The 27,327-nt window shown below is 35.1% G+C and overlaps 1 protein-coding gene across 1 annotated transcript; it reads right to left on the bottom strand.

The window, feature by feature from the left end:
* Positions 1-1,278: 1,278 nt before the first annotated feature.
* MS3_00008322 (uncharacterized protein) lies at positions 1,279-25,781 on the bottom strand. Its single transcript, XM_051216687.1, has 10 exons — positions 25,384-25,781; positions 21,985-23,326; positions 13,803-14,663; positions 9,326-9,874; positions 8,654-8,718; positions 8,559-8,612; positions 7,387-7,477; positions 4,992-5,210; positions 2,900-2,950; positions 1,279-1,458 (listed from the first exon to the last, which is right to left on the bottom strand). The coding sequence occupies exons 5-10, from the start codon at positions 8,683-8,685 to the stop codon at positions 1,297-1,299; spliced, it is 609 nt and encodes a 202-aa protein (XP_051065280.1). The 5' UTR covers positions 8,686-8,718; positions 9,326-9,874; positions 13,803-14,663; positions 21,985-23,326; positions 25,384-25,781; the 3' UTR covers positions 1,279-1,296.
* Positions 25,782-27,327: the final 1,546 nt, after the last annotated feature.

Genomic DNA, 27,327 nt, shown 5'->3' with positions numbered 1-27,327 from the left:
GCCACCACTATCCATCTTTGATTAAAAAGTTATTTGACTTAGTTTTGTCCCTACTTTATTCTATAAACCATAAGCTTTTGTTCGAGATGTATGATTTACTGACATAACCATCTGTCTTCCAAAGCTATTGTAATATAAGCACAATCTTTGGTACTCAGTTTTACTACCCTAATGCCCAGTCTTCGACATAATTGCATTGTCCTGATTGTTTTTGTGTTGTGATCATATTAGTCATCAGTTTATTCATGTATCTTTTTACGTTATTCAAAAACTGGGAATGAGTTGATTATAAACTATCGTGGAACAGTAGCCAATAAGTCAAATGAAAGCTTATGATAAAAGGAATATGAATATATACATAATCTAGTTACTTCATGATTGTCCAACAAGAACATATGTAATAATAGTCCAATCCAACCAACTTGACGGAGAAGCTTTGGAAGATGTAAAATCCTTTACATATCTGGGCAGCTTCATTGACGAACACAGTGGATCTGATGTAGATGTGAAGGCGCGAATCGGCAAAGCAAGTGCAGCATATTTACAACTAGAGAACATCTGGAACTAAAAAAAAACTGTCTGTCAACCAACACCAAGGTCAGGATTTTCAATACAAATGTCAAGACAGTTCTACTGTATGGGGCAGAAACCTGGAGAACTACGAAAGCCATCATCCACAAAGTACAAGTGTTTATTAAAAGCTGTCTATGCAAAATACTTCGGATTCATTGACCAGACACTATCAACAACAACCTACTATGGGAGAGAACAAACCAGATTCCAGTGGAGGAAGAAATCAGGAAGAAGTGGTGGAAGTGGATAAGATACACATTGAGTATAGCACCCAACTACATCACAAGGCAATCTCTCAATTCGAATCCTCAAAGCCAAAGAGGAAGAAGAAGAAGAAGCACAAAGAACACATTACGGCGAGAAATGGAAGTAGACATGAGAAAAATGAACAACAATTGAATAGAACTAGAAAGGGAATGTGAAGGTCAGATTAAGTTACAGAATGCTGGTCGTTGGTTTACACTCTATCGGGAGTAACAGGCGTAAGTAAGTCAATAAGCAGTTTATTCTCTTTTAGCGTTCTTTTTGCAAGATTATTTTCTACAGGATTGGATTACCGACTCCCATGCTTAACCCTTCTCCTTTTACTTGATCATGAGACTGACAATAATCCTAGAACAGTGTTACAAACAAAGTTAATTCCTAGTAGTAGTTATCGTACATTAATCCTTCATTCAAATAGTAACATTCATTAAATCAACTATCTCCATAGTAACTAGACTCCTATATTCTATTACATTTTAATCGTTTAACAAATACAATTGAAAGCATTAATAATAAATACAATAACATAATTTCATATAGATTTACAAATATGGTAAATGTTATTGTATATTGTACAATCTGCGATTGGGATTTTGATATAATTGGAGTATATAAAATCCCCTATAATAATCAAAAGAGAAATAATAATGATCTGAAATATCAGCGAAAGAGGGTTTATTTTTGTATGGATATTATGTGATCATTTCAATAGTTAAGATCAATTGAGTCCATTGAAGCCTAGATCATCGTCATAAAAAAACTTGGAAGAACTGGATGACCGTTTCGTCCTATTGTGGGACTTCTCAATAGCAGTGCGCGTTCACGATCCTGCTTTGGAATAAACGCTGTAATTTCATTAGATTATTTCCATTGAAATCATGAACTGATTAATGTTAAACTGCCAATGAAAATTTGAAAGAACTGAATAGTTATTTTGTTTCAATTATGAAAATCCTCAGATGTGAAGATAAATCGTGTGAGGTAGTTAATCATCGAAAACAATGGAAGATAGTCACGCAATGTCGTGAACTGATTAAAGTTAGACATTAATATCGTTGGATGTCGGTCAGGTGCCTGAAAGTTAGGCGTTCTCAAGAGAGACCGAAAGGTTCTGGGTTCGATTGCCACATTTGGTATCGTGGATGCGTACTACTGAGGAGTTCTAAGCAAAAAGAAAACAACCGTCTGACTTCAATGAAGTAGATGTTAAATTTGATACAAGTAAATGCCAAGAATAGCTATTTGCACAAGATTTGTTTGACGATGTCATGGAGATTCACTAGATAATGACTGTACTGTTATAACTTGTGGCCTAGTGCCCTATAAATATACATAAAGTAATGATACCACCAATTAGAGAACATTTATTTATTGACCAGACGAATGACGCATAAAACCCGTACGAGCAGTCTAGATTCTTTATCCGTCCTGCTCCCCGCCTAGACCTGCCTGTTAAATCAAGAACACCAATCTCTACCTCTGCAATATGAATCATTTATTTCAAACATACCGTTGGAATCTATTTCTGGACTAACAGTATACATATATTTTTATTGTATAATTGTTAAGTAACTAAACTATGCATATTCATATTCCTCTTATCATCAGCTTTATTTTGACCCATGGAATATTATTATACAATCTACCGTTCTTCAGTTATACACAGTCTATCAATTACAGACTCCCAAAATCACAGTCACTTTTGGATAGATCTTGTACAAATGTAGGATACAACATTTGTATTGTGGTATGATATGGTCTATTTGGCTGGTATATAAACTCAGTATATTTGAAATAAATGATTTATATTGCAGAGGCTGAAATTGGTGTTCTGAACTGTAACAGGCAGGACTATGCAGGAATCAGGATCCGATAAGGACTCTAGACTACTCGTAGGAGTTTTATACGTCATTGGTCTGGTCGTTAAATCACTATTCTCCAGTTGGTGGTATCTTTACATTATATATATATATATATATATATATATATATATATATATATATATATATATATATATGGGCACAAGGCTACAAGTCATAACATCTACTCAAAAAACACTTACGATTACCACTACACAACACCAACAAATGCAGGTTATGGATCCGAATTCCCTCTAAATGTTCAAAATCATTGTAAAACAATATGAATAATCGAAATCAATATTCAGTGGTTATTTTATTATTGGAAAATATGTACTTTCAACATTTTGTTGAATTCCTTCATTCATTTATTTATTTGAACACATAAACATTGGCACAAAGGGGCACGAAATACAAATGCACCAGACAAGTAACTTGATTTTTGTGCGAGTTGTGATACTACTCGGGTGCTGAAACCGTGGCGGATTGTTTTGTTAAGGGACTACACCCGGAGATTTTGACCTAAAGGTCTAATCCACAAGGTAGTGTAGCAACATCAGGAGATGCAGTCCCATGGTAGCCGGTGACCAATAAATGGTTCATATGCCATATGTTCGTTCAGGATACTGGGACCTATGTGTACCATTATTTTTGAATCAGGGTTTCCCAACTTCCCGAGGTAGATCTTTAATATATATGAACCCGGTTAAAGCGCTGGACATTTGATTTTCGCCCTCTCAATTATGTAAACAACACTCTCTGAGAGAAGACAGTGAGTAGGACTTTCTTGACAGTGTCTGTATACGCATGACCATGTGCGAGTATTTAGAGAGGGAGAGATGATTCTCCTAACCTTAGGCCGTACCAGGGAATATGGGGGTCCATTTAATTGATACCGACTACTTTGAAGTGATTAGAAATTATTACACTTGTCTATGCAAACAATTATATACGAACAATATTGTGCTTTAATAGTTATCCATTAGTTTCACAGATTAAAATTAATTAGGATCATCTTAAAAGTCACGTAAAATACGAAGTTTTGTTCAAGTGATCACTTTCAATGCGATGATGTTATTACAAAATCAATAAACTCACTTGGTATTATTGATTTGAATGTTCTCATTGATGTTTAAGACTACAATTGATCAGTCTCTGTTGTTGGTATATATGCATCCTGTGCGTATTGCCTCGATATTGCCTTAATTCACAGGCGTTATAAGCAAAGATGGATAGTGGCTAGTAGTTGAATTCAGTTTGACACATTTTTCGTCCTATTTGGAACTCATCAACTGGATGTACCTGCTCAGTAGTTAAGTGGATAACGCAATGGTGTTTGAAGCGAACGGTATTGGATTTGATTCTCAGAGTGAACATCAACTATGAGATACAAGTACACCCGACCGAAGAGTCCTAAATAGGACGAAACGCGCATCCTGGATTCCACTGCTAGCCACTATCCATCTTTACTTATCATTCAATAAACTGTTTATTTACTAGCAGTAGTACATTTATGCATTTGAAAACGTTATTTTTGTCTATTATTTAATGTAAGTCAAGAAGTCGCTCATTTTCTCAATAGCTGTTCTCATGAATGGTAAGATTATAATTTATGAACGAACCAATCAGATTTGAGATAATAGATTTTGGATTTTAGCGCGAAATTCATTCACCTACTCATTTGACTAAATACAGTTTTGGCATTTTAGATAATGTCAGTTTGTAATAAAAACTTTAGATTGAACTCCTATCCCTAATCATTAAATATAAATCATAATCCTTATCGTTCACACGGGTTTAAAACCCTTTCATTTGATCCTGGTTACTAAATGGATATTCCTAAGTTTACTAAGGCATAACTCATTATGTTAGAAAAATTACTTACTTACGCCTGTAACTGCTCGTGAAGGAGCATGGGCTGCTCACCAGCATTCTCCATCCAACCCCGTCCTAAGCAATCCTTTCCATTGTTGCTCTGGTTGTTAGGATGGGCATCGGCCTCGTGGCTGCCGAAAGAACTTGGCTTTCACCATGAGGCATCATAGTTCTTCTAAATGAAGACCTTCTAACTCCCAGGACAGAGTTTAAATGGCTTGAATTAATTTTTCTGGTTAGCGTTTTTTTTAGCAAGTTAGTTTTCTACAGGATGGGGACGCTAACCCCATGCCCAACCCTCCTCCTTTACCCGGGCTTGGGACCGGCAGTAACTCTAGAAAAGCTACAGGAGGAGTTATGTTAGAAACATAGAATAAAGGTATATATATATATATTCACTATAATAAGAAACAAACTTACATAGAATGTTGTTAAAAAAAGAAAAATGGTTCCTATTATCCCAAAACGTATTAAAATCATAATTAATGTTTGTTGTTTTAATTGAATCATTGTATTTACATTAATACTTAATAGAATTGCTATTATGCCCAATATAAATGATACAATTTGAGCAATTAATGCATAGAGAAATTCAATAAAACCTCCAAATAATATAACACCAATTGTGAATAGATATGCCTAAAATGATATAGACAAATAACGAAGATTAATAGAATAAATACAATGTTATGTAATCAATTATAGAACTTTCAATGATTAAGATCATGAGTCAGTTGAAGCTAGACCACCATGGAAAACCTGGAACCATTGGATGGTTAGGATTCCGTAAGGATAGATCGTGTACAGACCAAATCACAACTCTACGGATCATTGTGGAACAATCAATTGAATGGAATTCATCACTCTACATCAACTTCATTGACTACGAAAAGGCATTTGATAGCGTGGACAGAACAACACTATGGAAACTTCTTCGACACTACGGCGTGCCTCAGAAGATAGTCAATATCATACAGAACTCATATGATGGATTACACTGCAAAATCGTGCATGGAGGACAGTTGACAAAGTCGTTCAAAGTGAAGACCGCTGTTAGGCAAGGTTGCTTACTCTCACCCTTTCTCTTTCTCCTGGTGATCGACTGGATCATGAAGACGTCAACGTCTGAAGGGAAGCGCGAGATACAATGGACATCTAAGATGCAGTTGGATGATCTAGACTTCGCAGATGATCTGGCCCTTCTATCCCAAACGCAACAACAGATGCAGGAGAAGACAAACAGTGTGGCAGCAGCCTCAGCAGCAATAGGTCTCAATATACACAAACGGAAAAGCAGGATTCTCCGATACAACACAGAATGCACCAATCCAATCACAATTGACGGAGAAGATTTGGAAGATGTAAAAACCTTCACGTATTTGGGCAGCATCATTGATGAACAGGGTGGATCTGATGCAGATGTGAAGGCGCAGATCGGCAAAGGAAGAGCAGCATATTTACAACTAGAGAACATCTGGAACTAAAAAAAAACTGTCTGTCAACCAACACCAAGGTCAGAATTTTCAATACAAATGTCAAGACAGTTCTACTGTATGGGGCAGAAACCTGGAGAACTACGAAAGCCATCATCCACAAAGTACAAGTGTTTATTAAAAGCTGTCTATGCAAAATACTTCGGATTCATTGACCAGACACTATCAACAACAACCTACTATGGGAGAGAACAAACCAGATTCCAGTGGAGGAAGAAATCAGGAAGAAGTGGTAGAAGTGGATAGGACACACAATGAGGAAAGCACCCAACTGCGTCACAAGACAAGCCCTCACATGGAATCCTGAAGGTCAAAGGAAAAGAGGAAGACCAAAGAACACATTACGGCGAGAAATGGAAGTAGACATGAGAAAAATGAACAAGAATTGGAAGGAACTAGAAAAGAAGGCCCAGGATAGAGTGGGTTGGAGAATGCTGGTCAGCGGCCTATGCTCCATTGGGAGTAGCAGGCGTAAGTAAGTAAGTAAGTAATTGGATGGTTATTTCGTCCTACTGTGGGACTACTCAACAGTATGCACCCACGATCCTGCCTCGCGAGATTCGAACTTAGGGCTTGTAATCTAGCGCGCGAACGCTTAACCTACTAGACTATTCAGCTGACTTCCAGTGGTTTTAATGTCTAACCTCAACGAATCCACGAAATTGAGCGACCACAAGGATTAGCTCTACTGGTCATAGCGAGAGGAATCGTGGATGCGTACTGTCGAGGAGTCCTACAAAAAGACGAAACAGCCGTTTATTGCTTCCAGGTTTTCTATGATGATCTAGCTTCAATTGAATCATGATCTCAACTAATGAATCTACATATTTGTTTGAAAATATTCGTCATCAAAGTCTCTAGAAGATTAGATAACATTAGGAAATGTTTTATTCCATCACCGTTGAATAGAAACATTTGAGAAACATCTGAAAAAAAGACTGAAGATTAGATGTTACCTTTTTATTTAGACAATTGTTTACTTTATTGTTATGGTTTTTTTCCCCATAGAGTTCTAGAAGACCAAGGTCACAAGAAAATATATGTACCTCCCCCCCCCGTTTTTCTGTACAGAATCAACTTTAAAGTAAAGCGCTCATACACATTTCATGTCATTTCCCTGTTAGTTTGAGTTGACATCTATAAGAAGTTTTGAGTTATAGGAAACTGTTAGGAAGTTAGTTACAACCATCTTAGTAACAGAATGATTAACATATTACTTAGATACTAATTAATCCAATAATAAAACTATTTATGTTTTTAATGATCGTATTAGATAACCAACTACATTGTACAAATACAAAATATTGTAAAGATAAACTTACTGTAAAACCAACCACAATAGTACTGATTAAAGATTGATTATGTAACTTGTTGACAAACATGATTACAATTCCGAAGATGACGGAAATACTACTGAAATATAAAATGAACAAGTAGATCAAATAAGGTTGATTGTGTTTTATCAACTTCTATGCTAAATATAGATTAGTTGTCATTGAGAACTATGAGTAGTAACATTTGTGAGATGTAATGAGTCTTTGTTCTAATGATAACCTTTCAACATGTTTTCACTATAGTCATACTGATCGATTTAATGTTCCTTTGTCAATATATGTGTGATATATTGAATAATAACACATTTTTTCTCATTATCATATAGGGGAACAATATGAAAATTATTAGTCGACTAATCTAAGTCATCATCCAAAAGATACAAGTGTTAAATAATAGTTGTCTACGAAAAAGACTCCACATCCGTTGATCAGACACGATAAACAACAACCCACTGTGGGAGAAAAGAAATCAGATCGCAGTGGAGAAAGAAATCAGGAAGAAGTGATGGAAGTGGATAGGACACACATTGTGGAGACCACTCAATTACATCACAAGAAAAGCTTTCAATTGGAATTCTTAATTTCAAAGTCGAAGAGGAACACCAAACAACACATTACACCGAGAAATTGAGAAAAACATGAGAAGAATGAACAACAATCGCATAGAACTAGAAAGGAAGGTCAAAGAAAGAGTGGGTTGGAGAATGTTGGTCAACGACCTATACTCCATTGGAGGTAACAGGTGTAAGTAATTAGAGTAAGTAATCGAAATTGTAACCAAATTCATTTCATATAGATCACTAACTATATTTCATTATATTGAAATCACCAACCATTCTATGTTAAACAACCATTTAAATAAAACTCTGAAGTATTGGAAAGCCATTCCGTTCTAATATGAAACTCGTCAGTGTTGTCCACCCACTACCTCTTATCTGGGAATCGAACCGACGTCTCTCATCCTCTCACAAGAATGCTCATCGTCCAGATCACTGAACTGGATACGTTAAATGGTCCATGTAAAAAGTCACTGTTGTTCAACTAAAGATTTCCGTATAGTTTTGTCAAATTGAACAGTTAATGTAAACTATTCTAAACAAGCTTTTAATGTTACATAAATGAACAATAAAACATCATAATTAGAAAAAAAAGAAACTTACATTAATATGAATGATGTTAGAAAAATTGGATCTTCCCAACATGAAAGATATTCCCTATTAAATTGGATATGAATTTACTGAATACTGGATCTTACTCTTTATTAGAACAACAAGTATCGCGGTACATGTTTCACCATAGAACAGTTAAAATATACAGATCCTGAAATTGAACATATAACTAATGATTATTGAGTTGAAGAAATAATATTGAAATGAATATGGAAATGTTATGAGATGAAAATTGTTATAACTTGTGGCATTGTACCCTATTAATGTATAATGTAATGATACCACCAACTGGAGAATAGTGATTTAACGACCAGACCAATGACGTATAAAACTCCTACGAGTAGTCTAGAGTCCTTATCGGATCCTGATTCCTGCATAGTCCTGCCTGTTACAGTTCAGAACACCAATTTCAGCCTCTGCAATATAAATCATTTATTTCAAATATACTGAGTTTATATACCAGCCAAATAGACCATATCATACCACAATACAAATGTTGTATCCTACATTTGTACAAGATCTATCCAAAAGTGACTGTGATTTTGGGAGTCTGTAATTGATAGACTGTGTATAACTGAAGAACGGTAGATTGTATAATAATATTCCATGGGTCAAAATAAAGCTGATGATAAGAGGAATATGAATATGCATAGTTTAGTTACTTAACAATTATACAATAAAAATATATGTATACTGTTAGTCGATGAATTTATCCCAACAGTTAACATTCATTATTGTCGTAGGGACGTAACACTTACCACACGATTCTTTAACTTGTTCGTTTAATGACTGAGAAGATTTAAATTCAGTATGTAACACTCAGAAAAGGTCAAAAATGATGAGCGCCTGGACGGAATCCGTATGGCGTGGCTCGGCTTTGCGGGTGCGGTCAATCCGTGTAACTTTTCCCCACCCACAATAAATATGTTATTCTATCCACAGCCCAAATATGTTCTTCGGATTTGTTAAACGTCATATTGCTGGTTGTCACGATACGAACATTCAGTAAAGACAATGATGTGACTTCCTTGAAAGATCTTATAAATAACATGAATGTCAAAGAAAATTGCAAGTTGTTTTTTTATTTTATTCAGCTCACATGTTCAAATGTTAAATGGGTAAAGACTTTTATTACTGATCGAACTCGCAGATCCTCAATGCGAGTACCGCGTGCGAGATCGCAAATGCGCACTGTTGAGGAGTCCCCTATCGGGACGAAACGGTCGTCCAGCGCTTCTATGTTTTCATTATTGTTCTAACATTGATCCATTCATGATATCAATCCAAACTCAATAATCTCTGCAACCCTATTAGTGATGAATAAGGAAATAACAAAATGATATTTAATGTAGTTGAATATGACAAAATTATACGCTTCTTATGTGAGTGTGTGTGCGTGTTACTTCTTCTGATTTGATTGGAAGGATGAATTGCCGATATTTGTTCTACTGATAATCGTTACAGGTAAATTCATTTAAATATTTATATAATAATCATAACTACGTTTTTGATTAAGATCATGAATTAATCAATGTTAGATCACCAATGAAAACCTGAAAGTAGTGAACTGCCATCTCGTTTTAATATAGGGCACCTCAATAATGTGCATCCACGATCCTACACGCGAGACTCGAACCCAGGGCCTTCGATCTGGAGCGCGAACGCTCATACTGTAGACTACTAAGCTGACATTCAGTGTTGGTCTAATAATGATCAACTCATGAATTCAACCAAAAACTTAAAGATCTCCACAACCTCATACTGATAATTACCATGTATTCACTATTGACTAGCCTCATGTAGCTCGATTCCTGTCAGGTGGAGACAGTGAAAGATGGTCGCAAAACATCGTGGAGTGGTTAGAACTAGACAATAACACCACTGGAAGCCGACTCAGTGGTCTTCATATCAAGCGTTCGCACACAAGATCGGAGATCCTGGGTTTGAATCAACCGTTTGTGATCATGGATATGCACTGACTAAAAGAGTTCCATGCCAGAAAGAAACAGCTATCCAGTATTCGCAGGTTCATGATCTGTATCAGAAACATAACAATCTCCACAACTCCATACTTCATGTTTTATTTATACAGTGTATATAAGTAATTTATTAAGTAGTATATATATATGACTAATCAAAAAACATGATTATTATACAATCTATAACTTACACTAACCAATATGAATCAATTGACTAGTTATAATTAATACATTCATTCTATAAGATGTTCATAACTATTCTATTTAAACAAATACAATGTCAAATAAACTTTGATCACTTAAACAGTTAAGTAAACAAAACAATCACCGATATCATTATTATTATTATTGTGATGATATGAGTTTTCAGGTTACCATTATACCTTGAAGAGAGAGAGATGAGTTCACTTGTAGTTGAAGTGAAGTGTTCTAAACAGATAAAAGTATTACATACATATTGATGTTAAGCTGACATAGTATCCAAGCATTATCATTGATAAGAAATCGATAAAGTATTTAACGGTACTCAACATCATGACGTAATCAAATTGAATAGTCTTAATTGTTTTGTTTTTTGTTGTTGTTGTTTATCTTCATATATTAACAATGAATAGTGTAATATTACATAAACAGTAGTAGTTTACTAATTCTATTGTCTGATTATAGGTCTCAATATACACAAAGGGAAAAGCAGGATTCTCCGATACAACACAGAATGCACCAATCCAATCACAATTGACGGAGAAGATTTGGAAGATGTAAAAACCTTTACGTATTTGGGCAGCATCATTGATGAAAATGGTGGATCTGATGCAGATGTGAAGGCGCAGATCGGCAAAGCAAGAGCAGCATATTTACAACTAGAGAACATCTGGAACTCGAAGCAACTGTCAACCAACACCAAGGTCAGAATTTTCAATACAAATGTCAAGACAGTTCTACTGTATGGGGCAGAAACCTGAAGAACTACGAAAGCCGTCATCCAGAAGATACAGGTGTTTATCAACAATTGTCTACGCAAAATACTTCAGATCCATTGGCCGGACACTATTAGCAACAACGTACTGTGGGAGAGAACAAACCAGATTCCAGTGGAGGAAGAAATCAGGAAGAAGTGGTAGAAGTGGATAGGACACACAATGAGGAAAGCACCCAACTGCGTCACAAGACAAGCCCTCACATGGAATCCTGAAGGTCAAAGGAAAAGAGGAAGTCCAAAGAACACATTACGGCGAGAAATGGAGATAGACATGAGAAAAATGAACAAGAATTGCATGGAACTAGAAAGGAAGGTCAAAGACAGAGTGGGTTGGAGAATGCTGGTCAGCGGCCTATGCTCCATTGGGAGTAACAGGCGTAAGTAAGTAAGTATTGTCTGATTACATTGATTGCAAGTTATTGATTGAAGTATTTTCTATTCATTTGTATGGAATTAGGCTTAAAGTGAATTATATCAGAAGGGGTTTTGTGGAGATTGTAGTAATTTCAAGAGTTGAGATCATGAGTCAGTTGAAGCTAGACCACCATGGAAAACCTGGAAGCATTGGACGGCTGTTTCGTGGGACTCCTTAGCAGTACGCATCTACGACCTATCCATCTGAGAGACAATGTAATCAAAGGTTAATATCATCATAGACTATGTTAGTTAGTTGGCTTGAACAAATTAGTACTTTTATGAACATTTATGTACTCTGACTTTAGAAGTGTTTATATCATCGAGTTTTTTCAAATTTATATCAAGTAGAGGAAAAGAGGAAGGTCAAACAACATACTACGTCGAGAAATGGAAGCAGGTATGAAAAGGATGAATATAAACTGGAAACAACTGGAAAGAATGACCCAAGGCAATAATGGATGGAGAGTGCTGGTAATTGGAGGCCTATGCTTCTCAACGAGGGGTAACAGGCGTAAGTAAGTGATCTACTGTAGTGAACGAGAACACAAATGGGGACACAATTACAAAACATCTTATTAAAATCTGAGAACTATAGACTAAATACTTAATTTGCAAAATGTCAATCAATTATCTCAAACTTTATTGACCTTTCGATTTCACACCAATCATTCTCTATCCTTGTCCTCTTTTCTTCGATCTTCTTAATCTTCTGACACCAGACACTTCAATTTTGACTGCTGTTATATACTACTTATATCTTTCAACAACAGTAGCACATATCACACTTCTAATATAATTTCAAATAACGTCATAGATATGTAACAATGTTTAAAAAGTTCGTAGCTATCGGCGAGACTATGATTTATGGACAAGCAAATCAGAAGCGTTTGATGGATTTCAAGGCCAAGGCGCAATTTCAGTACCTGATGCTCATGTACGATCGGTTCAAAGATCACTTTAAAGACGTAATAATCGACCGCTACAACAATTGGGACTACTAAGAAGCCATATAGATGATTTCCTCTACCGTATGCATTACGATTTTATAACCTCTGAACCTTTTTCTAACCTTGACAAGTTTTTGATTCATGTAAAAGTAGTGTATCCAATTTAATTCTTTAATCTTTTTATAATACACATTCACTCTATAGTAACTGTTTCCTGGTCGGCTAATAGTTCTCAAGGTCATTTACAGTTCGTTTGAAGGTTATCCGTAAATTATGGTCTCACTGTTCTTGTTTTATACCAATGAGTAGAAAAATTGTATTATCGAAGTTTCGTAACAGAATGTTACTCACTTCTTCAAAGTACTATTGTACTATTTCAAACTCTTGTTAATTTTAATGTCGGTTATTTATTTACTCCAAAGAAGTGGCTTACATTAAGTCACTAAACTTCAGTAATACAATTTTTCTACCCATTGAGATAATAATAAAAACATACGATCACAATTACCAATCATAACTTGGTCAAGACAATTTGTTTAGATGCCAAAAACAAGGAACAGTAGAAAACATCGAGGATTTTTACTTGGATACCATACGGATAACAACAGTGATGAGAAGTTTGAGAAAGTAGCACAATTTATTAAAGTTAGATTTTTACACCATTGCATCCCAGCTCAGTGATCTGGATGGTGAGCGTTCTTGTGAGAGGATGAGAGACGTCGGTTCGATTCCCAGATAAGAGGTAGTGGGTGGACAACACTGACGAGTTTCATATTAGAACGGAATGGCTTTCCAATACTTCAGAGTTTTATTTAAATGGTTGTTTAACATAGAATGGTTGGTGATTTCAATATAATGAAATATAGTTAGTGATCTATATGAAATGAATTTGGTTACAATTTCGATTACTTACTCTAATTACTTACACCTGTTACCTCCAATGGAGTATAGGTCGTTGACCAACATTCTCCAACCCACTCTTTCTTTGACCTTCCTTTCTAGTTCTATGCGATTGTTGTTCATTCTTCTCATGTTTTTCTCAATTTCTCGGTGTAATGTGTTGTTTGGTGTTCCTCTTCGACTTTGAAATTAAGAATTCCAATTGAAAGCTTTTCTTGTGATGTAATTGAGTGGTCTCCACAATGTGTGTCCTATCCACTTCCATCACTTCTTCCTGATTTCTTTCTCCACTGCGATCTGATTTCTTTTCTCCCACAGTGGGTTGTTGTTTATCGTGTCTGATCAACGGATGTGGAGTCTTTTTCGTAGACAACTGTTATTAAATACTTATATCTTCTGGATGGTGCCTTTCGCCGCTCTCCAAGTTTTTGCCCCATACAGTAGATCTGTCTTGACATTTGTATTGAAAGTTTTGACTTTGGTGTTGGTTTTATTATTTTGTTTCAATAATGTATAATAACGATTATCTAAAGGATACTAATGCTATTCAGTCTAGTATAACTATGATTTTACTGAATTTAAATACCGAATTTGTGGATTATGTCATTAGCAATGAGATATTTGAAAGTAAGAAATTCTAATGTGATATCCAGGAACATACTATGTAAATACATTTTGTACTGTTTTTCTTGAATCTTCCGGTTGATTTTTAGGACTGAGATTGATCAGCCTTTTACTGACATATTCGCATCCTGTACAGATTGTCTTGATATTGATTGAAGTCACAAACATTATAAACAAAGATGGATAGTGATTAACACTGGAATCCACGATGTGCGTTTCGTCCTATTTAGGACTCATCAGCTAGATGTACCTGTACCCCGCAGTGTGTACAAAAAAATGATAATTACAGATTAAAAGATGATGCAGTATGAAGATAATTCATAGACTAATTGATGTCCCATGGTAAATTATTTGAAAGAACAAAAATTAGAATCATGATTTACAGTTGATGATTAATTTTGGTAATTAGATTTAAAGTTTTCATCACGAACTGACATCAGCTATAAGGCCAATACTCTAGTTAGCCAAATGGATGGATGAATTTCGCGCCAAAATCCGAGACCTGTTATCTTATACCTGATTGGCTCGTCTATAAATTATAGTCTCGCAGATAACTTAGAATATATACTTTAAGTATTCATTGCTTTTCTTCAATGTTTTTATTTCATCTCATGACGTCAACTATTAAATCACCACAATCTCCATAAAACCCGCTTTCCAGAATACCGCTCACGAGATCCGAACTCAGGACGTTCGGTTTTGGGCGCAAACGTTTAATCTCCAAACTATTGAGCCGGAATCCAACGATAATAATGTCTAACTTCAACCAATTTATCAAATTGCGTAACCATCCACCTTTGTGTTCAATGAGTAGCTGCCTTACAACAGACACGGTCTAACTTCACTGGTCACAGCTTCTCACTAGAACTCCAGGAAATACTTATTGAAGCTAGTCACTAGTGTGCACGTGATGACTATTATCAGAAAGGGGCATTTGTGAAGATTCTAGTGATTTAATAGTTGACGTCATGAGATATACATATAAGGCAAATATAAAATATTCCAGAATCTAGAGTTCAAATAAAATAAAAACATTGAAGAAAAGCAATGAATACTTATAGTACATATTCTAAGCTATCCATTTCATTTCACAAATGATGAATGCTTCATTAATGTGGTGGTGAAGATTTGTAGCTCAGGTGGATGATTTTGGTAGAGTTTTGTTCTCTGAGCTGGATGGTTTGGTAGTGGAGCTTTCATCGTTCTTTTATCTGACATTTGTGCTGATGATTTCGTTCAGAAGAACATTGAAAGCTCCACGACCAAACCATCCAGCTGAGAGAACAAAACTCCATCAAAGCTTCACTGATGTAACACTTAAATTCTCAAATAATTTTTCTTAAAATGAAATAAAGATCATGTCAACTAGTTGAATAGATTTGATTCTATTTTCTATAATCTATTCGTCAACTAATTATGTTTTTCTCTAAGTGAGTTCATTTCCTATTTCAATAAGACTTGATTACTGACGTGATTAGCTTCATTTCTACATAATTTATACAGCTTTTTATCATTACTAGTTTATGTAATAGATTACTAATTAGTGATATAAATAGTATATAAATTTACTTTACTTACTTACGCCTGTTACTCCTACTGGAGCATAGGCCGTCGACCAGCATTTTCCAACCCACTCTGTCCTAGGCCTTCCTTTCTAATTCTGTCCAATTTTTGTTCTTTTTCCTCGCTAAAAACGCTAACCAATATATAAATTTAACTGCATCCACTCGTCTTATCTTTGATTTTCATTATTACTCTTATTAATAAATATCATTTCATATGAATTGTTAGAATATGTATATGTTAACTTGGAATTACGTTCTTGGTCCTTACTCACTTCCTTTCGACTCTTTTGTGTATCATTTTATACTACTTATTTATATTCAGTAAATAGTTGTATTCCTAACAATTTCTAAGCTTATCTTGAAACTCTAGTTTCATCAGAAGGGGTTTTGTGGAGATATTAGAAGTTTAACTGATTGAAATGATGAGTCATTTGATGCTAGATCACCATGAAAACCTGGAAGCACTGGACGGCCGGCTCAGTGGTCTAGTTGGTTAAGTGCCTGGCGCGAGAATGATAGGTCCTGGGTTCAAATCTCGCGGGGTGTGGGATCGTGGATGCGCACTGCTGAGGAGTCCCATACTAGGACGAAACGGTCGTCCAGTGCTTTCAGGTTTTCCATGGTGGTCTAGCTTCAATTGACTCATGATTTCAATCAGATAACCCAGGTTTGTCATGTTATATTCTGAAATATTTACATATACTTATAACATTTATTGTATTTGTCCTTAGAATTACTTTACCTCAATCATTGTGGCAGTTATTCTCAATTTTATGCAATCGGTTAATCCTTATTTAAACACAAAGGTTTTCATATTGGTCGGTCTTAGTTCAATTTTTACTTGTTGACAAACCGTTATCAAGTTTATACACAGACAACAGCTGTTACATTTGCACTATCGGAGCCTTTTTTTAATTCGGAAAAAACGACATGGTAAATGCCAAAGGTGACTGTCAAATTGATGTATGTAACTAATTTTTGTATATTATTCTATAAAATAACTCTATTTTAGACAAATCGTTGTTTTGTGAATTTTGGTTTTTACGAAGATCTCAATTGGATGATTTGGACGTTTCGATAAACTTAATTCAATGGATTCTTACTGAACGTAGTACATTTTCATAAAAGCGTCTTAATTAAAGTTATTAGAGCTGTTACACCAAGAATTGTTTGAGCACAATTTTAAAGACCTATTTGAATCGGGTGAGACTATAATGTATAGACGACCATTGAGCGATGCTAAAGAGACCTTGAGAATATCCGCCTACATACATACTACGGCTAAATGATGGTTATAAACCAGTGTAAGGAATTAGGATTATAATTTACAGTTGATAGTTAGGGTTAGGAATCAGATATAGAGTTTTCATCACGAACTAACATCAGCTATAATGCCAAAAGTCTATTTACTTCAAATGGATGAGTGAATTTCGAGCCAAAATTCAAGACATGTTATCGTAAATCTCATTGGTTCGTCCATAAATTATATTCTCACTCATCTCTGTTGACTAACATCTCACTAACCGAGACTATTCATTACATATATGAATAAGTGCTACAAAAGAGAATAGTGATACCGATCATAATAAATAAGGTGAAGGGGACTTTTGATGAAATGCACCATGAATGTCTACTTTATGTTTAATAATAAATTATACAGACAAATAGATGGAGTTACAATGGGGAACATCCCTAGGCCTGATCTTTGCTCATATTTTTCTGGCTAAACTAGAAAATGGAATAGTGCACGATATCCTAAATAAGCTAGATTATTATTTCCGATACATAAATGTTACACTAATCGTGAGTGACGAAAGTATCGATAAACAAGTGTTGTTGAACTGTTTCAATAACGTCCACCCAGCGAAGAGGAGAACGAATATAAGATAGCTTTCAAAAATGTTCTACTTTCTAGAAGGATAGACGGTTCTATTCAAAGAAATATATTTAGAAAGAATACATGGATTAGTAAGTATACCCATTTTCAAAGCTTCACACGTCTTCAATATAAAATAAATTTGATTATCAGTATGGAGGTTGTGGAGATTGTTAAGTTTTTGGTTGAGATCATGAATTAATTGATGTTAGACCACCGTTGGAAACCTGGAAGCACTGGATGGCCGTTTCATCCTAGTATGTCTCATCCACAGAATCAAACTATTATGTTGTGAAGATAATATAGATAGCAAAATAGATAGACTGAAGAACACATTACGAAATAACGGCTATTCAGATCATTTCTTCGGAAATTTCTTATTAGAAGGTATCAAAACAAAAGAAGAAACTGTGACTCGATTAGCAAAACACCCTACATTTTAGACTGGACTTTAAAGGGGAGATAGCTGTTGACATTTTACCATGTCGACTCAAAATATCTGTTGAAAGGACGTTTAACGCTGACAAGTTACACATAACTTTCTCAAAAAAAACCCAGTACTTACACAACAAATCAAGGATAGGTTACTGATTATGGACTCCTCTATGTGTGTATACCAATTCAACTGATCCTATGGAGCTAATTACATAGGCCGTACTCGGAGGGCTTTATCTTTGCGTGTTCGTGAACATGTACCAGCATTGTTGGGAAAAAGGGTTATCAAATTGATCAGCATTACTATTTCTTCTCACTTGGTAGATTGTGAGCATCATGTCAAAATAGACGAGGCTTTCTGTTTTATTTCAAGTTCCAAAGAATCTACCTCAATGAACTAGATTACGGCTACTTTACATAGCTGAAGCCATCTGGATCAACTCCAGAAAACCAAACTTATGTAACTAGAAGAGGTATATTCAGCCTCTAAGTTTAACTTGACCCACAACTGGATCACCTGATACCTAAACTGGATATTATAAAACACTTATACCTCTCCCAATTTCTTTTGTGTTTAAATCTTTCTTACTCTGCACATTCATCTTTTCCGACGGTAGTATTAAAAACCAAATATGAGACGTACCGATAGATACCATCTCAAGTATTCATTTATAAATAGATAACTATATTAAACATTGGAAATGGCTTGAATGATATTGTTCATCTAAAGTGTAACTGTTTCCAGACATACAGATGCGTTAATCCCCACAGATATCTAGCGAGTTGAGGTTCGCAAACATTTTATATATGTATTTCATTGAAATCATGAACCGAATAATGTTAGACCATCAATGAATCCACGATGTCCCGCGACATCGTGGATTGGTTGAAGTTAGACGTTAACACCGTCAGATTTCGGCCCAGTGGTCTACTAATTAAGCATTCCAAAGAGAAACCGAAGGCCCTGGATTCGAATCCCGCGTGCGGGATCGTGGGTGCGCACTGCTGAGGAGTCCCATACTAGAGTGAAACGGTCGTCCAGTGCTTCCAGGTTTCAAATGGTGGTCTAAGATCAATCGACTTATGATCTCAGTCAGTAGTCATAGTTCTATTCATTTAGGGGAATTCATTGAAAAGACAAATCTGTAGAAAAAGGTATTTCGTAAGACATGTTCTCATAATACCATATGAAGTTGTACAGTGATGAAACCATTATCAAAGTTTCAGATTTCATAAACAATGCTCTGATTTCGTGTTTAAATCATTCAAGAGCCCATTGAATAAATTATCTAGTGAATTAGGGTATACTGTGAATATGTCGAAAGATCATCAAGTAAACGCATTTCATTATAACAGCAACTGAATAATAATGAATACTTCTTTATTTCAAAGGAAATGTGACACATTTCACTAGTTTGCAACATTCCAAACACCCTAATTCATCAGGAATTATGAGATTTACTCTTGTGACGATTTACAGCTAGACAAATGATACCGTCTATTACCGCATTTATAGTCTGTATGACAATATGATCTCACTGACAAACAATATACACATTCTTCATCAAATAATCCATCAATCCCAAATGTAAGGTTATCACAACGTCGTTCAACTGTATTGGCAGCACAGTTTTACCTTAAATCTGAATAGTTAATGGCTGAAAATCATGACAGTATGACGTATAAGAACATTCATACTGGAATATGTCATTTGACAGTTAATGAATGACAATCTATGTGATGAAAGTTGACTCAAATCATTGCAACACTACTGAAATACTAAAGGATCAGTAATTTTAATAGACTGGTAACTAACTGGATGAAAGCTAATGTTCATGGATATGTAGTGTATTGATAGATAATCAATATGATTAAAAGACTTATCGATCATTGAATTTTGCATGTTTTGTGTACGTTTTGCATTATACTAAACTAAATGAATTGCGATTATAAGGTGATTAGTTTACAGTTCATTGCAAACAAAATACTTCACAATCTGTTGTTATAAAGTGAGATTAGACAGAAATATGAAATCCTTAATAGTTGATTTCATGAGTCAATTGAAGCTAGACCACCATTGAAAACTTGGAAGCACGGAATGGCCGTTTAATCCTAGTATAGGACTTCCCAACAGTGCGCATCCACGATTCCACTGGCCGAATTCGGACCCAGAACCTTCGGTCTCACTTAATAACACTTCGCCTCCAGACCAATTAGCTGGCATCCAACGGTGTTAATGTCTAACTTCAACCAATTTACGAAATTTCAGCACCATCCACCTTTGTCTTCAGTGAGTAATTGCCTCACAACAGAGGTGATTGAACTTCATTGGTTACGCCTCCTCACTAGAACTTCAAGAAATACCTGTTGGAGGCAGTCACTAATGAGCATATGATGATTATTATCAGAAAGAGGATTTTGTGGATATTGTAGTAATTTAATAGCTGAGTTCAACATAGAAAACTTAGAAGCACTGGATCGTAGTTGCACATTGTTGATGAGTTCCATACTAGGATGAAACGGCCTACAGTGCTTGAAGCTTTTCATTGTTGGTTTAGCTTCAATTAACTCATGAACTCAACTATTAAACTACTACAATCTCTACAAAATCCCTTTCTGATAATGTGAAGTATAATTTTCATCGACTGATGGTTACGTTTAATCTCCGTTCGATTCTTTCAAATCATTTCAAGTTCTAATGGAAACATTAGATATTTCTTAGCATTTCGGCGACAAATAATCCTATATAGTTTCAAAAGATTACAGTAATCATTGAGTAATCTAAAAATCTATTACATGTAGCGTGGTGTCGAGTCGAGGTTGATCATGAGCACCACTACAGGGAAACGCGTACCAAATAAATCAGAAGGCGAAGATTGAATGTAACCAGATTTATCCGTTGGTGATCTCGTGATATAGAAAGGATACCGAGATCGTGCCAAAAGAGTACAAGTGGAATCAGCGGGCAAGAGTACGAACGTACGAGGTCACAATCCGCGGAAAAGTAATGGAGAGTAATGGAGTAGGAATATGGCTGTCTTTAGCACAGTTAAACAAACGAGCACAGTAAAACAATCACTGGTACAATTGGTTATAATAATGATTGTTTCCATTAGACCAATCTCGTTCTACTGGTAAAAGTAGGTCACTACATACATGTAAATTCTAGCATGTATATGGTATACACAATTCATAACACAGTGTATATATATATGTATATTCTACGGGATGGTGTCGCTAACTTCATGCCCAACCCTCGTCCTTTATCGAGGTTTGAGACAGGCAGTAGCCCCAGACTGCCTTCAAGAGGAGTTAATCCATCTCATTTAATTTCATTTAATTCAACTGGTTATCTATTATTCTGTTTAATTCAATCATCATTCAAAACTCATACAATAATACGATTCACATAAATGATGACTATATAATACACTAAATAAGAAATTATACTTTAAACCCAATCAGATTATAAATGGTTAAGTGTAAGGCAAATAATACATAATCAATTAGCAATAATCACGGAATAGTAATATATAGAACAACAATGAAAGCTCACAATAAGAGAAATGCAGAAATGTAAAATTGCAGTGATCTACTAATTCATTACACACAATAGGATTATAGACAACAATAATACGAAATATGATGCCCAATTGTTTCAATTTTTCCAAGGTAATCAAATAATATTTACTTACGTCTGTTACTCTTCGTCGAGGAGTATAGGCCAACCACCAGTATTCTCGATCCAATTCTGTCCTGAACGATCGTTGCAAGTTGTTTACAATTGATTTTCATTCTTTTCATGTCTACCTCCTATTCCTGATGTGTTGTGTTCTTTTTTCATTTCCCTTCAGGATTCCGAGTTAGGGTCTACCTCGTAATGCAGTTTGATGATTTCCACAAGGTAGTTCCTATCCACTTCCAAAGTCTTTTCTTAATTTTCTCTTCAGCTGGAAGTTAGTTTATTCTCTCCTACAGTAGACTGTTGCTCATGGCATTCAATCAACAGATAATGAGTATCTTACGTGGAGAACTGTTTATAAATACTTGTACCATTTCGATGATGGTTGTGGTAGTTCTTCAAATTTCAGCTCCATACAGTAGAACTGTCTTGATGTTCACATTGAAGATTGTGACTTTAATGTTGGTTCACAGTTGTTTTGAGTTCCATATATTCTTCAATTGTAGGAATGATGTCCTTACTTTCTTAATCCTTGGATTCACATATATTTATATGACATCTAAACGATGTTTACTGTTGAAAATTCACATTCATTAAAAGTAATGAATTACTGTTGATCTCTTAGTGAACTGCTGGAAGATATACAATATACGCTGACAAAATATGGGGTCTTCTGATGTCAGTGATCATCAATCTTTATTAGTGATGAGTAAATAAAACGTTTAGGTATAGGAATAATTTGCATTCTAATCGAGTCATTTTTATGGAATACGACGTTTCATAACACCTGTTCCAAATAACACTTCATGAATTGGTACAACGGTAAAACTGATAGGTCATGGGTTCGAATCTCGCGGGGTGTGGCATAGTGGATGAGCACTGCTGAGGAGTCCTATACTAGAACGAAATGGCTATTTATTGCTTTCAGGTTTTCCATGGTGTTCTAGCTTCAACTGACTCATGATCTCAACTATTAAAATTAATAAATAAATGTTATGGGAATCAGAGTATGATTTGACTATTCAGAAAGGTTGTTTACAACGGATCTATCTTAGGATAACAACTGAACAGCAATGAATACTTCTTTTATTTCAAAAGAAACATGATACATTTAATCGTTTCAAGCAAATTAAACCATAAATGATGAATATAAATTTATTAAAGTGGTGGTTTACAGGCAAACAAATAACACCGTTTACTACAACATTCATGATCTGCAATACAAGCTGACTCCAAACTTAAACAATCTACACATATTCCATTAAATGGTCCTTGAAGTTGACATACAAGATTTTCACAACAGCGTTTGAATAACGTTTTTGTACATTTTTCACCTTTTTCTACACATTTTAAGCCTAAAAATATAAAGAATAACAGAAGAATAATAAATTTATGAGGTATACTACTTATGTTAACAGATATGAGTAGTGTGTAACATCAATGGATGGATGGTAGCAGAAGATTGAGAAAATTGCATTGAAGAGACTACAAATGTAAACAGAGATGAATTGTAATAATAACAGAATTGAAAGAATCATGAATGATGGTTTTCGTCAGTCATTTTAACACTACTGAACTGTAATATAATTCCGCCTGGAGCCCCTCTGGGGTTACTGCCGGTCCCAACTCCAGATAAAGGAGGAGGGTCGGATATGGGGTTAGCGATTCCATCCCGTAGAAAACTAACTCGCTAAAAGAATGCTTACCAGCAAAAATTACTCAGACCATTTAAACTCTATCCTGGGAGTCAGAAGGTCTTCATTTAGAAGATTTATGACGCCTCATGGTGAAAGCCGAGTTCCTTTGGAAGTCACGAGGCTGATGCTACTTCTGACAACCAGAGCAAACATTTATTTAGGTACATGGAATGTTCGTACAATGTGGGAGACCGGGAGAGTCTTCCAAACTGTAATATGATTAGTCGGAAAGGTCGATTTGTTATACAGATTTGGATGCATAGAATATAGATTGTCATTGATTTGATCGTATTTCACGTACATCCTGGATTTTACTTAACCAAAGTAATCACAAATATGAAATGACCTATTAACATCACTGTAAAAATAAAAAAATATCTATAATATGCTGTTCTTAAGTGTAGATAATGTTATAACTTGTGGCGGTGAGACCATAATTTATGGACGACATTTGAGCGACGCTAAAGTGATCTTGAGAGTGTCTACCTACTTACTAGGGTTAAATGAGGGTTATAAATCAGTTTAAAGAATAAAGATTATCATTTACAGTTGATGGTTATAGGTTATGAATTAGATTTTAGGGTTTCTCATAACGAACTGACATCAGCTATAATGCCAAAACTCTATTTAGCCAAATGGATGAATGATTTCTTGCCAAAATCCAAGACCTGTTATCGTAAATCTGATTGGTTCGTTCATAAATTATAGTCTCGCTCTTATGCCCTATAAATATATATATAACGTAATGATACCACCAATTAGAGGGCAGTGTATAACAGCTCATGTGGAACTGAGTTTGTTGGCATTTAACTTGGTTAAACCCTTTTGTTAACCTATTTAACAGACAGAGTCATTCGTACAATAAGAACTTATCCTTACATCCCTGTATCTTTAGTGTTGTTCCACTTGTACGAATATGTATGCTTGAGTATTGGTTACTGACTATTAGCCACTTCATTAATTCGATAATTCATTCATTTCCTTATGTTTACATATATGTACATTTTAATCCTGTTCGTTCGCTCATTCGACTCACATGCTCACTCGCTTGTTTGTTTGCATTTCGGCACTACACTTTCATACTTGCTTAAGGTATCTGTAATTTTGATGATCTTTACGTGGTGCAATAATAAACTTCGTATTCACCATCTGATTAATACACGATTGGGGCGTTTTGTCTAGTAACGGTTATCCGGTCGAATTGTATACGAAGTTTAAGGATGATACTGAATACTGACCAGCACAAGTGATTTATCGACCAGACCAATAATGCATAAAACCTGTATAAGTAGTCTAGAGTCCGTATCGTTCCTTCTTCTTGGATAGCCCTACCTGTTACAATCCAGAACACCAATCTCAGCCTCTACAATATGAATCATGTATTTCAAACATATTGGGTTTATATTACTAACCAAACAGACCACATAGTACCATAAATTAGAAAATAACACTTGTACAAGATTCAGCCAAATGTAGCTGTGAATGTGGGAGACGGTAATTAATATACAGGGTATAACTCAAGGACGGTAAATCATATAACACTAGTCTATAGGTTAAAATAAAGCTTATAATAGGAAGGATATGAATATGCATAGCTTAATTGCTTAATGATTATATAATACATAATAGATGTATAGTACTAGTCTATACATAGATCCTAACATAGTAAATCTCTATCATTTATATTATCTATATTAAACAAATTGATAACATACCTAGGAAACATGTAATTTCTTGGGTAATCATTAATGATAGAATTAATAATGATAATAAAAACGATTTGTATATGATTGTCATTGTATAATGAAAATCTACCAAGTTTAATTAAACATCATTTAATTGTTTGTTTGAACTTTATATATAGAGAGAGATTCAATTGAATATACGGCGGCGGGAGGGGGGGATAGGGGTGAGTATCAAATCATTTTTATTTGATATGAATAGGAAACCATTAATTAATGAATTATTATGGTTACTAAGGGACTTTGACCTGAATTCAATGAATACATGATACATGTAATCAGAACTATTTATTAAAACAATGAATCATGTACTACTATACTAGGCCAAATTGTATATATGTATATGTGTATTGTAATAAATACAAAAGCTCATTGAATTGGTTACATTTATTGGTCATAATGGTTTAATCTAATAATAACATTGTATATTATGTTCATTTAACTAATTGTCAAATGTTATTCAGTTGAACTTGTTTACATCTAACTAGCGGTCAGTATAAACAGAATATATAAGCATGAATGCATTCAGTGATATTATTAGAATAGAGATTGTGATGATTCAATTGAATGGTGATTCAATAGGCAGGTGAATAAATATCTGATAGCCGGATAGAGTATGGAAAAGTTGTACCTCATCAATATAGTGTTGAGTAGCCCGATCAAGGCACTTCTTCAGATATTCTTGTTTCATTTTCTCACACTTTTTTGTAGAAGAAATTACATGCTACAAAATAAGATGATAAGCTAGCAAATGAACAGACATTCATGGACTGTCGTTGATTGCTAACGGAGTTAATTGTCATTGACTGGAAGTCAGACAGTGAGTTGGCTGATAATTTTCTTTTGGGCTGCGAAAACAGAACTAACGTGTTTTTGACAGATAGGTTAATCGAACCAAGGGGGGAAGCTAAAGTAACAGCTTAGGTTGATTGGTTAATAGTTGACCTCAAACAACTAAGCATATATCAAGACAGTAGACTTCAAGTATTCATTCACTTGCTTATATTGTATAGGCGTTACATTTCCTACTATCTTACAGTGAATGTTGAGAGGCTTTGTTTGTGTGAACAGATAATCCCACGCTCCACTCTAACTGCGTGAAGATCTAAATAAGAACCTATTCACTGCTAGTCTGGTTTCTTCTATTAATAGCACGAGGGTTACCTACATGACACGAAAAATTCATGATTCAATGTAAACTGGACTACCATAAGAAATCTGGAAGCACTAGATGACCTGTTCCGTCCCAATATGTTACTCCTCATCAGTGAGTATCTGTGGTCCCTCATCAAAGGGAATCGAACCCAGAATACTCAGTCTCAATTAGGAACACTTAATCTGCAGACCACTGAGCTGGTATTCGGGACAGATTTGGATGGAGAATGGTAATGGTCAGTCTGTGCTTCTCCATGAGGGATAACAGTTGAAAGTAAGTTTCAGGGAATTTTCTACTCATCCTGAATGTCAATTACAAGTATTTTAACTGTACAACGATATGCATTTATCGTTATGTCCTTCACGTTTTGTTGTGTATATAGGCAGTCTTTCAGGGTTTGAAAATATGCCGTACGACTAAAGAAATACTAATCTTTATAATATACTTAACTTTTGTATTGCCGTTGTCAGTCATTTATATTCTATGTTTTAGGATACTACTACGTAAGTCAATCATTAAATTTATTGTCAGAATGAGGGTTTGTGGAAATTGTAGTAATTTAATGTTTGAATTCATCAGTCGATTTAAGCTAGACCACCACGGGAAACCTGGAAGCACTTGACGGTCGTTTCGTAATTGGATACAAATGAGAGTTTTCTCATATTTTATTAGTCTGTGAAATTACTCTATTGGGATAAAGACTAGAATTGAAATCCAGGGCAATTGTCTTGTTTTAACAATGCAATAATCCAAACATCCTT

This window comes from Schistosoma haematobium, chromosome 6 (genome assembly GCF_000699445.3).
Source record: "Schistosoma haematobium chromosome 6, whole genome shotgun sequence".
Lineage (NCBI taxonomy): Eukaryota > Metazoa > Platyhelminthes > Trematoda > Strigeidida > Schistosomatidae > Schistosoma > Schistosoma haematobium.
This window is presented reverse-complemented; position numbering and strand designations above follow the sequence as displayed.